The sequence below is a fragment of the Diplotaxodon limnothrissa genome, linkage group LG9 (genome assembly GCF_057381915.1).
Source record: "Diplotaxodon limnothrissa isolate DT_005_m linkage group LG9, D_limnothrissa_male_GT1.1, whole genome shotgun sequence".
NCBI lineage: Eukaryota > Metazoa > Chordata > Actinopteri > Cichliformes > Cichlidae > Diplotaxodon > Diplotaxodon limnothrissa.
The window spans coordinates 17,601,385-17,619,204 of NC_140604.1; the positions used below are offsets into that span (position 1 = coordinate 17,601,385).

A 17,820-nucleotide genomic window follows, 5' to 3' on the forward strand; every position below is an offset into this window, starting at 1 on the left:
TAAAGAAAAAGACAAAATACCACACTTCAAATGTCCTAGTCAGCGAGAACAAAATACTCACAATCTGTCTCACATCAAAAAAGAAATACGTGCTTTGGAACAGAGCCTTTGTCAGAGCACTAGAAGTAAATACAGTCAGTTCAGTGTTATACACAGGGGCAGCTTGAAGTTGGACCTAAACGTAAAAACGTTTCACTGAATCTAAATAATTGCAGGTACGTAATTACATTTAATTTTGGCCTCATTACACATACAACAGAAAACGCTAAACTTCTTACACTAGTACCTCTTGAGCACCAACAAGAAGATGCACTCATGAATGAAAACAAAGTGGCCAAAAATAATTATTAGTTTTTATTAGCTTCACTGTCAGTATTTGTTATTTTTATGACTGTAAAATGTCAATATTACAATAGAAACAACAATTAGACTCCATTGTTCTGGACTTCAGGTCCATGTCTAACCAAAGTGATAGCACATTTTCAGTCAGTGTTGGGTGGTTACCCTTTGTCACATCTCAAGGTGTAGACAGAGTGAGGAGGGTGTCTGCTATGAGAACCTCAGAACAGCATCCTTACTTTTTGCGGATGATGTGGTTCTGTTGGCTTCATCAGAGCGTGACCTTCACTATGCACTGAACTGGTTTCAAGCCAAGTGTGAAATGGCTGGGATAAAAGTCAGCACCTTCTAACCTGAGGGTATGGTTTTCTGCCAGAAAACAGAGGGAATGATTCCTCTGGATTGGGGGAGAGAGACTTCAAGCAAGGTAATTCAAGTGTCTAATTCAAGTGAGAGTTGGGCAAGCTGGGGCAGTACTGCTGATGCTGATGCGGCACTAGAAGTACTGCAGGTGTTGTACCAGACTGATGTAATGAAGAGAGAGCTAAGCTGAAAATTGAAGCTTTAAATTTACCAGTCCGTCTATTGTCTCCCAACCATCACCCTCTGCATGGTCATGAAATATGAGCGATGACCGAAAGAGTAAGGTCACGAATACAAGCAACCAAAGGGTGGCTCAGCCTTAGAAATAGGACGAGGATGTCAGACTTTTGGAGGGATCTTGGAGTAGACGTGCTGTTCCTGTATGTCGAAACGAGCCAGTTGAAGTGGTTTGGACATCTGGTTAGGAGGCCTACTGAGTGGCTCCTTTTGGAGGTCTTCTGGGCATGCACAACTGGGAGGAGGTGAGGTAGACCCAAATGTATATCTTATCTGGACTGGGAATACCTTGGAAATCCCCAGGAGGAACAGAAAAGTGTGGATGGGAAGAAGGACATCTGTGATATCCTTCTTAGCCTGCTGCCACCATGACCCAACTTGGGATAAGTGGAAGAAAATGGTAGGATGGATGGATGTTTGATTTTAGGTAACTCAACACAATTGAAATTCACATAGAAATGTGCTAAAAATGATCTCGATTAAAACAGTTCTCTACTACCACAATTGGTAACATTGAGAAGTAGAAGGTCCAAATACAAGTTGTCAGTCTAGTCCTAAACATTTCAGATGTTTCTTAAGTGACGGATCTTATTTTGTCTGATAATCTCCAAACAGCATGACTCACATCCACCGACAAACTATTTCTCCCGTCTGTTTCAGACAAGCCCATATTTTCACACCCTTTACTAATCTTTCTCTTTCCAGTGCACAAGTGTTGATTATGTGGTTACTCTATCTCCTGCAGAGTCTGACACAAACAGACTGATAAACAGAAACCACCCCTACAAACAAGCCTCTCGATGCAAACATTCATCTAGCCAAATATCTAAGGGGCAAACACAAGTAAAATCAAAGCAACAGCGGGTTTTTATCTGGGCACACCAGAGCCTAATAAACAGCCATTTCCTTGGGCTGCGTCACACTGCAGGATGTGTCAGTATCAGTACAGCCTCAATAATCAGACAGCCAACAGATGACAGAACACACGACTATTACACACAGCCCAATAGCACTCTTGGCTGCATTTCCTCTTTTTTAATTTTGCTTTTCTTCTTTTCTCCCTTCTCTCTCCATTTCTGCTGTCTGCACATTACTAGGACACACACACACACACACACACACACATGGATTAAGACAACATTGCAAGCAAGAGGATATTCAAGCCCTGGGAGATTATTTGCCAACCTTTTCACCCGTTAGCATCAAATCTGCTGCACAGCGACAGGCACAGCTTAAGACCTCATTCCTCCTCAGCAGCAGTGTGACCCTCAGTTTGACCTTGGCTGGAGGATGGCCTGAGTCATTAGCATGGAAAGTCTGATGCCTTGCAGTCTTGCTGATGAATGTAAACATTAGACAAGCTGGCAAGGCTTCTAAGCTTGCCTGCAAATGCTTACATCATATCTGGGCTAATGCCAAATCTATTTACAGGCTTACAAATACAAGTTTTTCAAAAGAGATTTATTATTAATGGGAATGAAAAGGACTTTTAGTGCATTCTCAAATGAAGATAAATAAATAAATAAAACCTGGCATAATGAGGCCATCAAAATCAGCTGGTTCCAAGACATTTTGGCATAGATTTATACGCAATATGAACATTCCTCAAAGCCTCAGCCTCAAAATTTGCAACCCTGTTTGATGTCAGGGGTATCTCTATGTAATCATAGTCATAGTCATTACCAGCACAACCCCATCCACTGTCTATGGGGAAAAGAGTCAACTGGAAGAAAATTGACTACTAGCTTAGTTGCACTAGCCTAAAAATAAGAGGGAAATTCTTGCCACTATGAAAAAAAATGAGAAAAATCAGGAGTTGCTGAGGGACTGCATTACAGATTAAAAGTACATTTGCGCGTGCAACCCCTTCAACCTGTGGGCAAGCACAGTCAAGTTGACTGCACAGGCTGTCTGATGGCAAACAATCAAGTTTTCAAATAACTCCTTTCTAATTTATAAAGGCAGAAAGACAGCCAACATGTTGCAATCAATCTGCGCCAGTGAGCTCCCATGTGCGCTACTCATCTGCGATACATCTCTTTGCAATAGAGGACATCTGGCCGTATTCTGGTGTATATAACTGTAAACTGACGAGTGCCTGTGTCAGTTTACAGTTAAATCACTGTCCTTCAGCACCCACATCACTAATTGTGCAGGAATTTCTGTTTCAAATCAATGAGGCTCTGGCGAGATTATGAATGTAACGTAAATTTCTGGTTAACATGAATATTTATGTATCTAGACTGCAAGAGTTTCATGATTGCCAATTTATGACAAACAGCAGCCAGCCTGACCCCATTCAACTGCAGAGAGGTGGTAGACTGACTCTGTCTTGTCTTTTTATTGCTGTTTTGATGCACAAAAGTCACTTTGAAGACAGAAACTGACATTGAGTGGTCACACACCTGATCCTTGTCTTTGAAGAAGGTAACAAAATCGTTCTTGGTCATAATAATGCTCTCTAGCCAATGTTTTCCAACCACAACAAGCCTGTTTCGTTGTCTTCGAAAAATCCCTCCATTATTGAATAAACATAATTCTGATGACAGGCTTTCAAATGTGTTGTGTTGAGATAATAAAATAGCCCCTGTTTTTCTCAAAATAAAACACTTTACCACATCACATTGTGCACTTAAAGCACACAAAACCAATTGTTTAGTCCTATGATTCACTTTTATCTCAAGATTATGAAGCTGATTCTATCTTTTATCTCTGAGTGAAAGATTTATCTGGTCAATAAATGATGAGTGTAAATTACCAGGCCTTCAGCAATCCATAAATATGGGGTCAGACACTGCAATATCGCTCCGATTAATGTTTAAATGGCTCAGAATGGATATTGCTCTTGAAGAATGGACTTGCTTTCAAATATCAGCTTGGTTAGGCGGAGATAAGAGGGCTGTGGGTGGACAACATTAAATAAAAACAGATGAATTTTGCAGGAAAGGCAGCCAACGGGCTCTAATCCTGATGCACCGGTGACCTCAGATAACCTCTCTGCCACAGTGTCTAAACCCTGACATCTCCTTGGTGGCAGCCTCACACTTTCAAACAGATATGTGATGTTTAGCGTTACTCCAAGATTAACAGCTTGTGTATCATTGGCTGTCTCCATTTCTGCTATCTCTGTATCTGTGAGTCTGCTGCTCCCCATCTCCCTCCTGCTCCGTTATTAAAACACCGTTCCACTGGAGCAGAGTGTTCACCCAGCGCAGCAGATATAAATTCATTAGTTGAATGCTAACACAGTCCCTGTCACGGTTTATACTGTGAGGCATACAGGTGAGCTTTGATCGGTGGTGTTGACGCTCGGAGAGCACTTTGACATCTATATCTTAATGCACAACACACACACAGCCGCCGAGTTAATGCACATCAACTGATGTAGAACATTCATTCGTTTTCAGGGCTGTGTAAAGCAGAGGCAAATTGACAGGATATCCATTTTTTTAATTTACCTGCAGGAAATCAAGCGCTACATGCATAAAATACTAATGTGGCTACAGACACTTGGGAGTCATGCTGTCTCATGTCATTACTTCTAAATACCTGAGCTGCTGCAGAGTGTTCAAATTAGAAAAATGTAATACAAGGAGAATACACGGGACAAAAGAGGTTTACTACATGTTTTCCCTAATTGTTATCAGAACTAACACACTATTTTCTTTCATGGAAAGAGTTAGATTAGAAAATGAATGTCAATCTTATGTCTGTATGGTGAACGTAAATTGTAAAGACTACAGCCTGTAATGGGTAGAGTAGCTTACAAAAGTAGAGAGCAGAGAGAACCATTAAACATGCCTTGTTACATACGGTCGCATCAAAACTTTATCAGTGTTCTTCATAATATTGCTTCAGTTCTTTGAAGTTTGTGAATGCACAGCTGTCTTGTGGTCAGACCACCACATTTTAATCTGGCCAAAGTCTGGACTTTCATTTCCTTTTTAAGCTATTCTGCTGTATATTAGCTGTTGTGCTTGGGATCATTGTCTGGTTGCAAGACCCAAATTTGGTCAAGCTTTAGCTCTTGGATAGATTCCCTCACATTTGACTCTAATCACACTGATATACAGAGGAATTTGTGGTCAATTCAATGACTGCAAGATGCCCAGGTCCAAAACAAACTCAAATCATCATCCTGAAAATTGGCATAAAATGTTTGTGCCAATATGCTGCGTTTGTTTTTTGGTTATACGACACAGGGCGATTGTGGCTCAAGTGTTGGGAGTTTGCCGTGCTGGTTCGAGCCCCAGCTTGGACAGTCTCGGTCGTTGTGTCCTTTGGCAAGACACTTCACCCGTTGCCTACTGGTGGTGGTCAGAGGGCCCAGTGGCGCCAGTGTCCGGCAGCCTCGCCTCTGTCAGTGCGCCCCAGGGTGGCTGTGGCTACAATGTAGCTTGCCATCACCAGTGTGGGAATGGGTGGATGTGTAAAGCGCTTTGGGATCCTTAGGGACTAGTAAAGCGCTATACAAATACAGGCCATTTACATACATCGCAGTTTTGCTCATCTGTCCAAAGGACATTGTTCTAAATGTCTTGTGGTTTGTTCAGAAGACACCTGACCAATCTAAGCTGTGTTGTCATATTCTTTTTTCTTCAGAGAGAGACTTTCTTCTGGCAAACCTTCCAAACACTTAGCACTTGGGTTTCTTGCAGTTTCTCCGAGCATTGCATAGCATTTTGTAATTTGCTATGCTTGGAAAGATTGAGTTAACACATGCTCACACTTGCTGATGATCAAGTGCATATATGCTCATAATTCCTATAGAAGCAATACGAGTCTACGTCTCCTCAACTACTATGCTACCATTGTATTGTATTTGAGCAGCAAGAAAATCGTTTGCCTTACCCTCATATAACCAATCACTGAGCCCATTGAAGATGACACCTTCTTTACCGGTAGATACCAGACGAATAGAACGGCTCTCCACCTTAGACCGATAGTAGATGTTGTTTTCAAAAATGAAGATCTAGAAGAGTCAGAAATAAAAGAAACGCAGTCAAAAATTTGAATGGAAAAATTGACAAAACATCTAGAGAAGTACATGTCCTCAAGATCCTTGAGCTCAGATACTGATGTTTCAATGAAACTGACTACCAGCTTTCCTATAAATTTAAATGTTGTAAAAGTGAATGAGGTCTTACCATAACAGCACAAAACAGAAAATCTGAGGACTGTGTTGTATTTAAACTGAAGAATAAGATCAACCGTATATCAACCGTAGGGTCAGAAACACACTCATTTTACACACAAGACACCACTGCACACATTTGCAAAAGCACTTTTTGATTAGAGAGAAACCGGCATTCCCAAAACTAAAAAGACAAGAAAATAAGTCTTTTCAATTTCTGATAAGACAGCAAACCTTGGGACCAGATTTTGACTTTGACGCTCTCCTCCACAGGCCTGCGGGGCTTTCAAGATAACTGAAGGTCAACTCTTTCATTACAGAGAATAATAGATCATCAGCACCCACAGTGAACGTGGTAAGGCGGGGCTGCTCTTGGGGCTGGAATTTTAAAATGTTACAGCCTTAATGCCATGCTGAAATCAATCTCAGGGTATTACAGAAAAGGGCTCGCTCGGTATCTCAAGGATTTGGAATCTCTGGCCTCAAGCAGGTATCATGGTATCAGTTTGTGAATGATTCTCCAACAAATATTCCCTCTGAGCTGTATGAATGATGAAACCAGTCAGGGAGCTGGAAATTGTTGCTTGCTGATTAAATACTTCTTACAACAGTGCAAAAAGGGTCAAATACTACATAGAAAAATCTCCTGTGGAAATCTAAGTCAGCTGTGTATAAACAACATGACAGTAAAGAAAAAAAATGCTAGCTAAAAGTTTCTCAAGCAAACAGACCCTCTTTAAAAGTAATACAATGTGTGTCACAATTACTTTCTCCTGAGGAGACGTAAGCCGTGGGCCCGTGTGCTCTGGTGTCACACTGGTACAGATGGAGTCCCTGTTTAGAAGCTAATCTAGGCCACAGCACAGAGAGAAAACCTGGCCCCGTTCTCTGAAGGAAGGTAAAATTCTACCATTGATGGCAGTCAGTGAGAGTATTTGGAGCAGTCTCTAGATACGTTGGTCTGGTTGGACCAGTCACACCAGCAGAGTAGGGCAGGTTAGGTCTTAAACATATTTAGTCAAGTTAATCTAAGTGGTAATTAATGTTATCATACTAAAATTTCTAAACTAAAATGGGGCACGTTACTACATGTTATGCTTGTTTAACACGAGTGTGAACGTGGTATTGTGAGCTTTTAATCATTCTGAGGCCAAGTGTGTAATTGCATAGAGCTGGATGAGAAAAATGTAGCGTAGGTTCCAGGGTTTTTAACTTTTCACTCTTAGTAAGGATTTCCCTCGTAATTCTCCAAGGAGGCAGGAGGACTCTTAATACTTAATAAGTCTTGAATTATTTGTCACACACATTGTACTTCTGTATGTAGTGTGATTTGAATGAAAACTGTATTACAGTTTCCCTTTCTCGGTCTCACTGTCTTAAGCAAACACAAAGTCTTTCTAATGGCTCAGTTACACTGCAGTAAAACCTGCCAACCTTCTTGTGGTTGCTCAGCATTTTTATTGGTGTTTTTTGGTTTTGTTGCATTTACTTTAGCAACTGATTGCATACAGTTGCGGCAACAAGCTAGTCGCAGACAGATTGATCGTGCAACACACCTCAACCTGGTCACGCACTCAGGTCTCCTGGTAGTAAGCAACCTGACTTCAGTCATTCTCTGATAAGAGAAGGTTTATGGAGTAGGGAACTTGACTCAGCTGGCTAAATGAAGTTCTGGCTGGACTCAGGGCAGAAGTATTTAACATGAAGTTCCATTTAATTTGTGTAGATGGCAACAGATTTCCAGTTGTTGCCAATTTATCACGGTTAATCACCTGATTATCACAAACAGTTTACATGCAATTGCCGACTTGACACCATTCAATATCAAATTGATTCTGTCTTATTACCATTTTATTACCATCTTAATGCACCAATGTTGCTTTGGAGACAGCAGCTATGATTGCAGACCTGGTCCCTCATCTTTGATGCAGCCATTTCAAACGCAGCAACATTGGAACTTCACTGCACTATGATCACAATTATGTTCATGCCACCGTTGTCAATCAGTTTTCCGTAATGCGACTGTAGCGTATTGTCAAGGTCAAAGTCAAATGTGTTTATAAAGCACATTTAAAAACACAGAGTTGAGCATAGTGCTGTATAATAAAAATATACAGCTCACAGAAAATCAACACTAAAATGCAGAAATGCTGTGGACAGCGTACATCAAAATATGACAATATAAAATAAATACAAAACAAAATAAAATAAAACAAGAATGTCACACCGGGGCCAAATAGCAAGGAGAATGTATGAGTTTAAATGTGTGTGCAGATATGTAGATTATTCCATAGATCCGGTGCTGTTGCTGCAAAGCTTGATCGCGTCTCTTTTTTAATTATGTTTTAGGCTTGTGTAAGAGCAGCTGTTTACAGGTGTGAATGTGAAGGAGCTCAGACAGATAGAAACGAGCTAATGTAACACACCCAAATCTGCGTGAATATTTGTGGACCACATGTTAAAGAGTATAAAAGCAAACTCCTCAACCTGCTTTTGTTGCAGAGAAAACACAACGACCCTTATTTATCCACTTACACTGACTTTTTAGCCTAACAAATTGCTAAACATGTGTCTGGACAGCTGTGTTTTTGCACGGGCATGTATGTGAGCAGTTTCTATGGGAACGTAAAGGAGATTTAATCATGTGCATAAGGGATTTGGGAAAAGGATAACAGGTGTGTTGATTTACGTATATTAGAAGTGCAGATATCACAACACATGCCTTGGCTCGAAGTCTGTGCCAGCTTGTTTCAGTTGATGGACGTCTCTCGCAACCGCAACCTCCTTGACAAGAGGGCACCTGAACCTTCAGGAATACCAGCTGCTCAGTTTCATGCTAACAAAACTCAGCAGCTGAAAGTAATACAGCTTCATGACTAATGGTGGGAAACTTGAGGCTATATCAATCTAGCAAGAGCGTTAATTAATCCAGTGACGAGATAACAGGTAATTAATAGCATTGTGCTGCAGGATGTAATCACACAGTCTGACTGCCCTGCAAACCAACACACTGAATTTCATTAATACCCTGACAAGTCTGATTGTGTGATGAAGGAAGGTGTATGTGTGTGGGGGGATGCTTCATCGCAGAACAGTTGCAAAGGACCATTGCTTCTTGTGATTCAAACAGCAGTGTTTAATTTCAAATGTGTTTACTGGGAAATATCAGCGACTCATCGGGATGATTCAAACCCTGAGGGACAAAACTGTTTGTTTTCAAGGATTATAACTTACACCATATCAACAACTGGAGGAAAATGGGGCATTTGAAAGATAAAGATTAGCTGTGCCCCAATTCTAGGACCATGCTCGTGGAGCAGTAATTGTCATACCTCACCAATGAGACCAAACCGATTCAGAATACAGGCCTTACTTGGACCAAATTTAAGGGTAATAAAGGTCATGACACCTTAATTATGGTGTAATAAGGTTTCATCAATTACTGCACTACTAATGCACTACTATTCATCCATAGTTCATCTCATGGTGTGATAGTGCAGCACAGATAGAGAGCATTTCTCTTCATCTGCAGGTCCTCTGTTGTATCCTTTGTAGCAGACTCAACCTTCCTAACTTTGACAAATACAGCTGGTGTAAAGAAATATAACGGCCTCCTGACTAATGGTAAAAAAAACAAGCTCAAAAATGAGAATTACCAACATAAAACAGCACCTAAAAGTTTTCATTTCTCCAGTGCAGCCCTCAAGCCTGTGCTGGCACCTAAACTGGCACTCAGTCATCAAACTTTGAGAACTCCCTGCGCTAGAGGCTAATACAAGCCACACCAAATACTATTTTCATTTCCGTGGCAGCTCTCTGCTATTGTGTTTGGTTTGTTGATTTGTCTTCTGGGCACAGAAATGCTGCGCTTATTTAACGCTGTTTCCACAGAGTTTAATTTTGACCACGCACACTACAATGCAAATCCAGCATTTTTAACATTCAAACATTGTTTGGGGTAGGGCTGTGCAATATGACCAAAATCTCATATCCCGATATAAAACATCTATCGTCCCGATAACGATATAAATCACAAAAATGTAACATTTTCTGTAAAGTCTGTGAATCTTGGGTAGGTGAAGTGTTTCCAGCTGGGCGTCGTGTACCTGGAGTCCAGTGTTTTAACCGATGCATGAAACGACACATTTTTAGACATAGGTTGTAACGGCCACCGTTTTCTTTGTGAGCATTTATTACACAGCGTGCCACTCTGCATTCGCTAATTTATCTAAGCTAATATTTGCCATATGCTTGTTATTTAAAAAATAATGATCTGCCAGTGTTGGGTTTGCAGCTCGCTGCACTCAGGTGGCCACAACAATTGATTAAAGCAGGTTTAAACCAAGGGCACAAAAAGAAGCCAGAATTCCACTCACTCACTGTAACTCCTCCCATTGGGTTGTGAAATATATAGGTCCCTCTGGCTGAAGCACCTTCAAATATAATTAATTCTATCACCTATTAAAATTAAAAACAGGCAGCGAAGGACACAGGTTGTGAAAACTTAACTTATATTTCCGTCTGTGTGCTGCAAAGTTGGGTTTTCTGCACTTTTTTTACACCAAGGGCAAGTTTCTAAACCTCTCAGATGGATCTTTCCAGATTTTTTTTAATTTATGTTTAGTTTTTTTCCTTTTTTTTTTTTTTTTTTACTGAAACTGAATGAAAAATTAATTAGTTTGAAAGCAGATATGAAAGAGGGGATTCATGCAGCTCGTACCAGTTGCTGATCCTGGGGTCCCCAGCCTGCATACTGAAGCTGAGCGTTTCGCACCTCTGGAGGGTTCAGGTTCCACGTTTCCCTGGGGCGCACAGACAGGTGAAAAAACCCCCACTATCAGACAAACGTGAAGGCACATAAACACAATGACTGTCTGCTCCCAGTGATCCGGCGGCAGAGGAACAAGTGTACAACATCTGAGAACAAAGCTTTAAGTGTATCCATAAATACCCCCACTCTATAACAGTGTCACCTCTCCTTATTGGGAAAAGTGCTGCGCAGTGCAGGCTGCAGAATTAGAGGTGCCACTGCCTCTGTGTCTTTGTCTGGAGCGCAGAATGAATGAGGACACCAGCGCAGGTGTTTTTTGACGCAGCACCACTGGGTGGCAGCATTTAAATAGGTTTAAGCAGGAGAGCTGCTGACAGTGCTGTCATACTGTGACCTGGTGTGGAAGTAATTCAAAAGGGAAATAAATAAGGTGGATAGTCACAGCACAAAAACGCCTCTAATATGACTTGGCAGGGGAGGCTTTTTAGCTAGACTGGCAGTAGTTTTGCTCTTTTCTGTCACTGAATGGCAACAAGGTTCTAGGTTTGAACCTGCTCAGTGTACCTGCGTGGGTTTGCTCACAGTTACATTCATCAGCTGGTAAACTGATGCTTCCAAACTGGATTTCCTGTGTGTCTTGTTTTCACATCGCATTCTTCTAATGGTCTTCAATTAATTGCATTACAGGTGGATATGACAAAATAATCAAATACAGTGAACAGCCGCCTATTCGCGGTTCAGTATTCACGGATTTTACTGTGGAACGTAACTTCAAATTATTTGCGGAAAATTTGCCTATATGCTGATTTTTTTCATAGAGCACATCTAAAATATTTGCTTTTTTCATTAAAATTAAAATATGCAGTTATAGCGTTTTCAGTGAAGTGGTCCCTAACCCTCACGAATACCAGGGAGCGAATGTACCTCAAATTTTTATACACATTTGTGCCACAATGAGCGTCAGTTCCTGTTGAGCGTACATGGTGATCTGGAAACACAGAGGGTATAGTGCTAACTATGCCCAGCCAAGAAACAACTATCCACTGGACCTGCAAAGATACAACACTGGTAGCAAGAAACAGGAACCCAAAAACTTAGGGCATGCCAACCGCATCCAAACTGCCGACGTTTCATTTTTAATGGGTAAAAAAAGCAGTGATGAGCAGGTTTGTAGCTCTGTAACCTTGAATTCTGCGTGCACCTGTTTCTCCAGCAGAATCACTGTGAAAATTGCTGTGAAGTGCACTTTGGGATGGTTTTCACCAACTTTGCTGTCGGCTTTGAATTAATACTTAAACAGCAGCAGAAAGATCTTGTGCGTGGTCTCATTAGGATAGAGATTTGTGTCAGTCTGTGAAACTGTAGCCTGAGGTTTATACTGTTAACTGGTAATTACGTGACAATGCATCAGAGGCCATGTTGCAGAATAATGCAAAAGAAATGTAAAGAGTGGTACAAGAAGATACTTTCTTTTGGCAGCGACTAAGTAACATGATGAAATATGTTTTAGAACAGCAAACAGTACGATTGTGATCCTACCTAAGTAAATGTTAAGAAATAAGGTTTAATTGGTTTTCCTCTGTCACGTTTCTAGTTATAATAAAAAGCAGAGAACACACAGAAACATGAACACGGCAGGTTTTTCATTGTTACGTGCTCCTTTCTTTAGCTGTTTTTAACAGCTTAACGTTGAAGGACGAGAGATCTTCAAGATCTCTTGACATTGCAGAAAAAGGCTCATTTTCAAAACAAGGCAGTGCTATTAGTGTAACTTTCTTCTGTGAACTGTAGTTCATTTTGACAGGTGTGTGCTGAATCTAATCCTTGCTCTGGTAATTTACCTTCTGTTTTTGAGCGCTTCTTAAGTCGAGGTCTGTCGTCAAAGGGCTAACTCAGGACAGGGTGAATGAGGATAAACATCTGCCTATGTTGTGGCTGCGGCTGACTACAGCTGCGATTTGAGGCTGCGGATTATCTGATAGCACCGTTTCGCTTCGCAGACTGCACAAGTGCAGGTTTGGAAGTAAACAGTGTGGTTGATGTCAGAGGTGCTTTGTGGGAGGTAGTTGGCAAAACAGGTGTAAATGAGTTTCTTTCACATTTTCACAGGCAGAAAGGTCAGGTGAGATAATATGAGAAAAACAATTTTAATGGAGTGACTCAGCCCTGATGTGTACTTACGGTGTTTCCAGACTGCAGATGATGTAGAAGGCCGTGTAGGAATACTGGTACACCTGGAATGAGATGTAGGATATTTAACCTTGACATTTTAATTCTTGCCAATTCTTTGTTCTCATAGCAGAATCAATTAAGACATCATAATTGCCCTGTTTACTTATATTAGGTACAACAGTATCTTCTTTGAAAGTAAAGAAAACAAAAACTGCATTAGGACTGATGATAATTAATCCTTTGAACTTCAAAATGAAAAGAATCCTTGTTAAGCAGGTAATTTTGAGGAAATACTGTGAAGTGCTGCCATAAAATCTCAAGTTTCCTTCTAAATTAAAAAAGAAGAAGAAGAAAAAGAAGAATGGCCTCATCCCAAAGCCACAATGCTCCATATCAATATGACAGTATTTTATTCATATCAGTACCAAAGGCTGACAGTAACCCACCATCCCCTGGAAATTCAAGGGTTTAATGTCTTATCTTGCTGCAGTGATGTTGTGTACTCAACACTGGGTCAATACACTGTGACACCTCAGTAAGGCTGCAATTCAGTCACACATTTCTGGCCGCATCCAGCTGCACTAGAAATGGTGAAAAGGACCACAACGACATAACCCTGAAGGATAGATCGATTTAATTTAAACCAGCTGATTTTGGATTTAATCGGCAGATCAAACCACACTTATGTCGACCAGATTAACGACGGCTATGGCGTGTCTTTGAAATCCTAACCTTTTACTTTTTAAATGACAGTTTTTGTTACAGTAGGCACTCAACAGTCAGACATTATGTATCCAGGAACATCACCCAGTAGAGACACATCTTCAGGAAGAGCGTTTGTCCATGTTTTATAATACAAGTGGGGTATTTAATAAAAACATGAACCATACCGCATCTCATAGTGCATGAATGTGTGCCGACTGTGCTACGATGAGCATATAGCAGGAATGACTGTCATCTATCAAGGTGATGGCGGTCTAGTTGAATAATAAATGCAAACACGTACATTCCACCACACTCGAGTGTGCTGTAATATCTTCAATTCATCTCAGGCAATAACACAAGGTTATACAGTGTTTCTGCCAGCATCCTCCATAAACTAACAACAGGAACCAGTTCTCTCTACAGTGACTAAGTGGTGACGCAGTAGTAAACAGGCAACTATCATCTAACTAAATGGATCAATATATTTGATCCACCTGTATCAGGAGCTAAAATGCTTTGATGCATATGATGGTGCTGCTGTTGATCTCATCTCCCTGTCCGCGAGGCCGTGTAGCACCGAGGGGTTTGTTTGTGCCTCCCTCAGTACAGTTCTGCTTGGCTTAGCTAGCCCCCGCCACCCTCGCTGACAGGCAGCGACGTGCGACAGGCCTTCACACCCCGCCATGATTACTTTCTCCTCCCTCCACCCCCCCCACTGCCTATGCTTCATTGCAGGCCTACACCCCACCCCTCAGCAGCGGTGGCTGACATATTTGGCTGTCAGGTTGCTAATTCAAAAAACAAGCAAACAAATGAGATGCTCACCGGTGCAACATTGTAGGCCAGCAGCACATGCTTCAGGTCAGGAGAGACCTCATACTTGCTGGCTTTGTACATTTCCTAGGAATCAAAAGAAGGATGTTAGAAGAAGAAAAAAAATGCATACAATAAAAAGAAGAGACCTCCGATCACGCATGGCAGTTTTTCATTAAACTGGTCCTTAACTGACTGCGTTTGACAGATTGCTTGGTTCCTAAAGCAAATGGGAGCTGCATTAGTCTTTGCACTAGGGCTTGGTGATTTGATGGCAGACATAATGTTGCGTGTTGTCACCCAAGCTGCTGTGACACTGATGCTACATCTCCATTTTGACATTTCACCAAGTGTTAAATATGCAGCTCACATTTCACTCTGAAAATGGATCATTTGTGGGGAAAAAACACACAAAAAAGCTTTAGGTTCTTTGATTTGTTGACACTATTGGAAATGTTTGAATCGAACTCATAGGCAATCATGCTCAGCCCTTCAGTGCTTTGATTGTAAGACGAAAAGACTTACAAATTTCTTGTTATGCACTAAGATGGTTTGCTCGTTGGTGTCGACGTTGAACTTGACGACGTCGCCGTCCTGATTGCGGTACAGCAGCTCATTACCTGGATGATGAGACAGAAGACAGGAAGAAAAAAGTTAGACATTGGTAAGAAATTAAGAAAATTGCAGACATATTGATAAAGCCAGAAACTATATTCTGTCACCAGTTCTGCAAATTAAAAGTGTGGGTTCAAAAAAATATTTCCCTTCTAAAAATTAAGTAAAAGCAGACATGATAGTCAGCAGCCTTCATTTTTTTGTGTTAATGGAGTTGTTACCTGTCAGGGACACTGACAACATAATTAAACTTCAGAGGATGCTTCCACTTATTAGATTTTTAATATCAAAGGGATATTGAATTAGACTTGTTTGAGTTCCATCAGCAGCCAAAAATAAATTCGTTTTTTGTAATCAACCAGTATAACAATTATTAACAGGTCACTTAATGGCACGAATGCTTAGTGGTGCAATCAAAAATAAAAGCAAAGCAAAGCAGAGCAAAGATGTGCAGCAAAAGCAGAGAGAGCAGGGCTGCCCAATTGTCTGTGTCATGACTGTGATCGCAATTCTGATGCCAACAATTTGTCAGACTGTGCCTTGTTATGTTTTTCTGCTATATGTGGCCAAATGAAGAGCTCCGTCCTCAATAATAAACTGTCTGGCATCAGGCCTTTGTTTCGCAATGTGATTGTTACAGGATTAAAATCCAGTGTGAATGTATGCATTTTATTGAAGAATGCAAGCTGCCTTATTTTTAACTTTCACAAACCACCAACTACTTGCATTTTAACATTAGTTCATTTGAAACAAGACTTAAAATGTCTATTTGGTACAGTTTCAGTCATTACAGTGTGATAAAACATTCTTAGTGACAAGTACTAAAGAGCAGCTTTTATTTCTTTACCTCACCTTATTTACCGCTAAACTTTGGTCAGATTTAATTAACACAGCATCAGATTTTAATTCAAATATTGCTCAGTCCTGATTGGTGCTTTCCCCAGTGTAGACACGCCCACTGTATGTATTATAGTATGAATCAGAACTTTTTACTTTTTTAAAATATTTTTTAGACCTTTTTTATCTAGAATTTTCAAATGTATTATTGAAATAAGTTTACACTTAAAATTACATTTTTTTTCCATTTGAAGTTGATCTTAAATTGTTTAAACTGCTCCCACTGGCACAGATTATAAACAACAGCAAAATAAACTATCACAGCTATGCAGATGACACACAAATATATATCACAATGTCACCAGGAGACCGAGGCCCTGTACAGGCTCTTGGTAAATGCATTGAGGAAATCAATGACTGGTTGTGCCACAATTTTCTCCAGCTAAACAAAAACAAAACTGAGGTAATAGTCTTTGGCGCCAAAGAAAAACGATTACAGGTCACCAGAGAACTTCAATCTATACATCTAAAAACCACAAACCAGGCGAGAAATTTGGGTGTAGTGATGGATGCAGACCTAAACTTAGAAAAACACATTAAGACAATAACAAAGTCAGCTTACTATCACCTCAAGAATATTTCAAGGATAAAAGATCTGATGTCTCAACAGGACCTGGAAAAACTAGTCCATGCATTCATCTTTAGTAGGCTTGATTACTGTAACAGCATCTTTACAGGTCTACCTAAAAAATCAGTCAGACAACTACAGCTCATTCAGAACTCTGCTGCTCGAGTCCTCACTAAGACCAAAAAAGTGGACCACATCAGTCCAGCTCTGAGGTCCTTACACTGGCTGCCTGTCCGTCAGAGGATAGACTTTAAAGTTCTAATGCTGGCCTATAAAGCTCTGAATGGTTTAGGACCAAAATACATCAATGACCTCCTGACCCAGTATGAACCTTCCAGATCCCTCAGGTCATCTGGATCCGGTCTTTTATCAGTTCCCAGAGTCAGAACCAGACACGGAGAAGCTGCATTCAGCTTTTATGCTCCTTATATCTGGAACAAACTCCCAGAAAGCCTCAGATCAGCTGAAACACTCAGTTTATTTAAATCCAGGTTGAAGACTCACCTGTTCTCAGCTGCATTTGAATAAAGCACCAAATCCACACTTTTAAGCTTAAATTTCAAAACTTACATTTAACTACTGATTTTATCTACTGTTCTGATTTTATCTGTTTTGATTTTATATACTGTTTTGTTTGTTTGTTTGTTTGTTAATTAGTTAGTTAGTTTATTTGCTTGTTTTAATCAATTTTAAATCATGCTTTTTATTTGTTCTTGTTTCTAATGTCTCTGTAAAGCACTTTGAATCACTTTGTTGTTGAATTGTGCTATACAAATAAACTTGCCTTGCCTTGCCTTACTATTTCTTCCATTCATGTAGCTACTAATCAATTTAACAGATATTCACCAATATTAAACTTTTTCTCCATTATGCATGCTTAACAATTCAACTTAATAATTCATGGTGTTAACAATTTCAGCTGCTAATTAATACTTCACCTTGATTTTTTTTTAATTCTTAATTTTAGGCGGCCAGGGAAGGATACGTTTAATACAGCTACTGCCCCCTTTCACCTTCAGTCTATCTCCGCTCCCCTGTCTTATTGGTTTAGTGATCCATAGGCACATGAGCAACCACGCCATTTGGTGAGGTAATTAGAACCCAGAGATTGTTATGCAGAGTGCTTTCTATCTGCTAGCATATCTAATTGTCCATTAGAGGTGACAAAATTACCATCACAATGGCTTTAATTCAGAACGTGCTTGG

General features: G+C 40.4%; 1 protein-coding gene across 1 annotated transcript in view; it reads right to left on the reverse strand.

Moving 5' to 3' along the window:
• dpp6a (dipeptidyl-peptidase 6a) overlaps nucleotides 1-17,820 on the reverse strand; it is a 180,093-nt gene that overhangs the window by 18,575 nt on the left and 143,698 nt on the right. The window contains exons 4-8 of the mRNA XM_085362797.1: nucleotides 15,060-15,154; nucleotides 14,547-14,621; nucleotides 13,026-13,078; nucleotides 10,794-10,875; nucleotides 5,791-5,911 (exon numbers count right to left, since the gene is read on the reverse strand). Coding sequence (XP_085218923.1) covers nucleotides 5,791-5,911; nucleotides 10,794-10,875; nucleotides 13,026-13,078; nucleotides 14,547-14,621; nucleotides 15,060-15,154 — 426 coding nt within the window. The remainder of the gene's footprint in view (nucleotides 1-5,790; nucleotides 5,912-10,793; nucleotides 10,876-13,025; nucleotides 13,079-14,546; nucleotides 14,622-15,059; nucleotides 15,155-17,820) is intronic.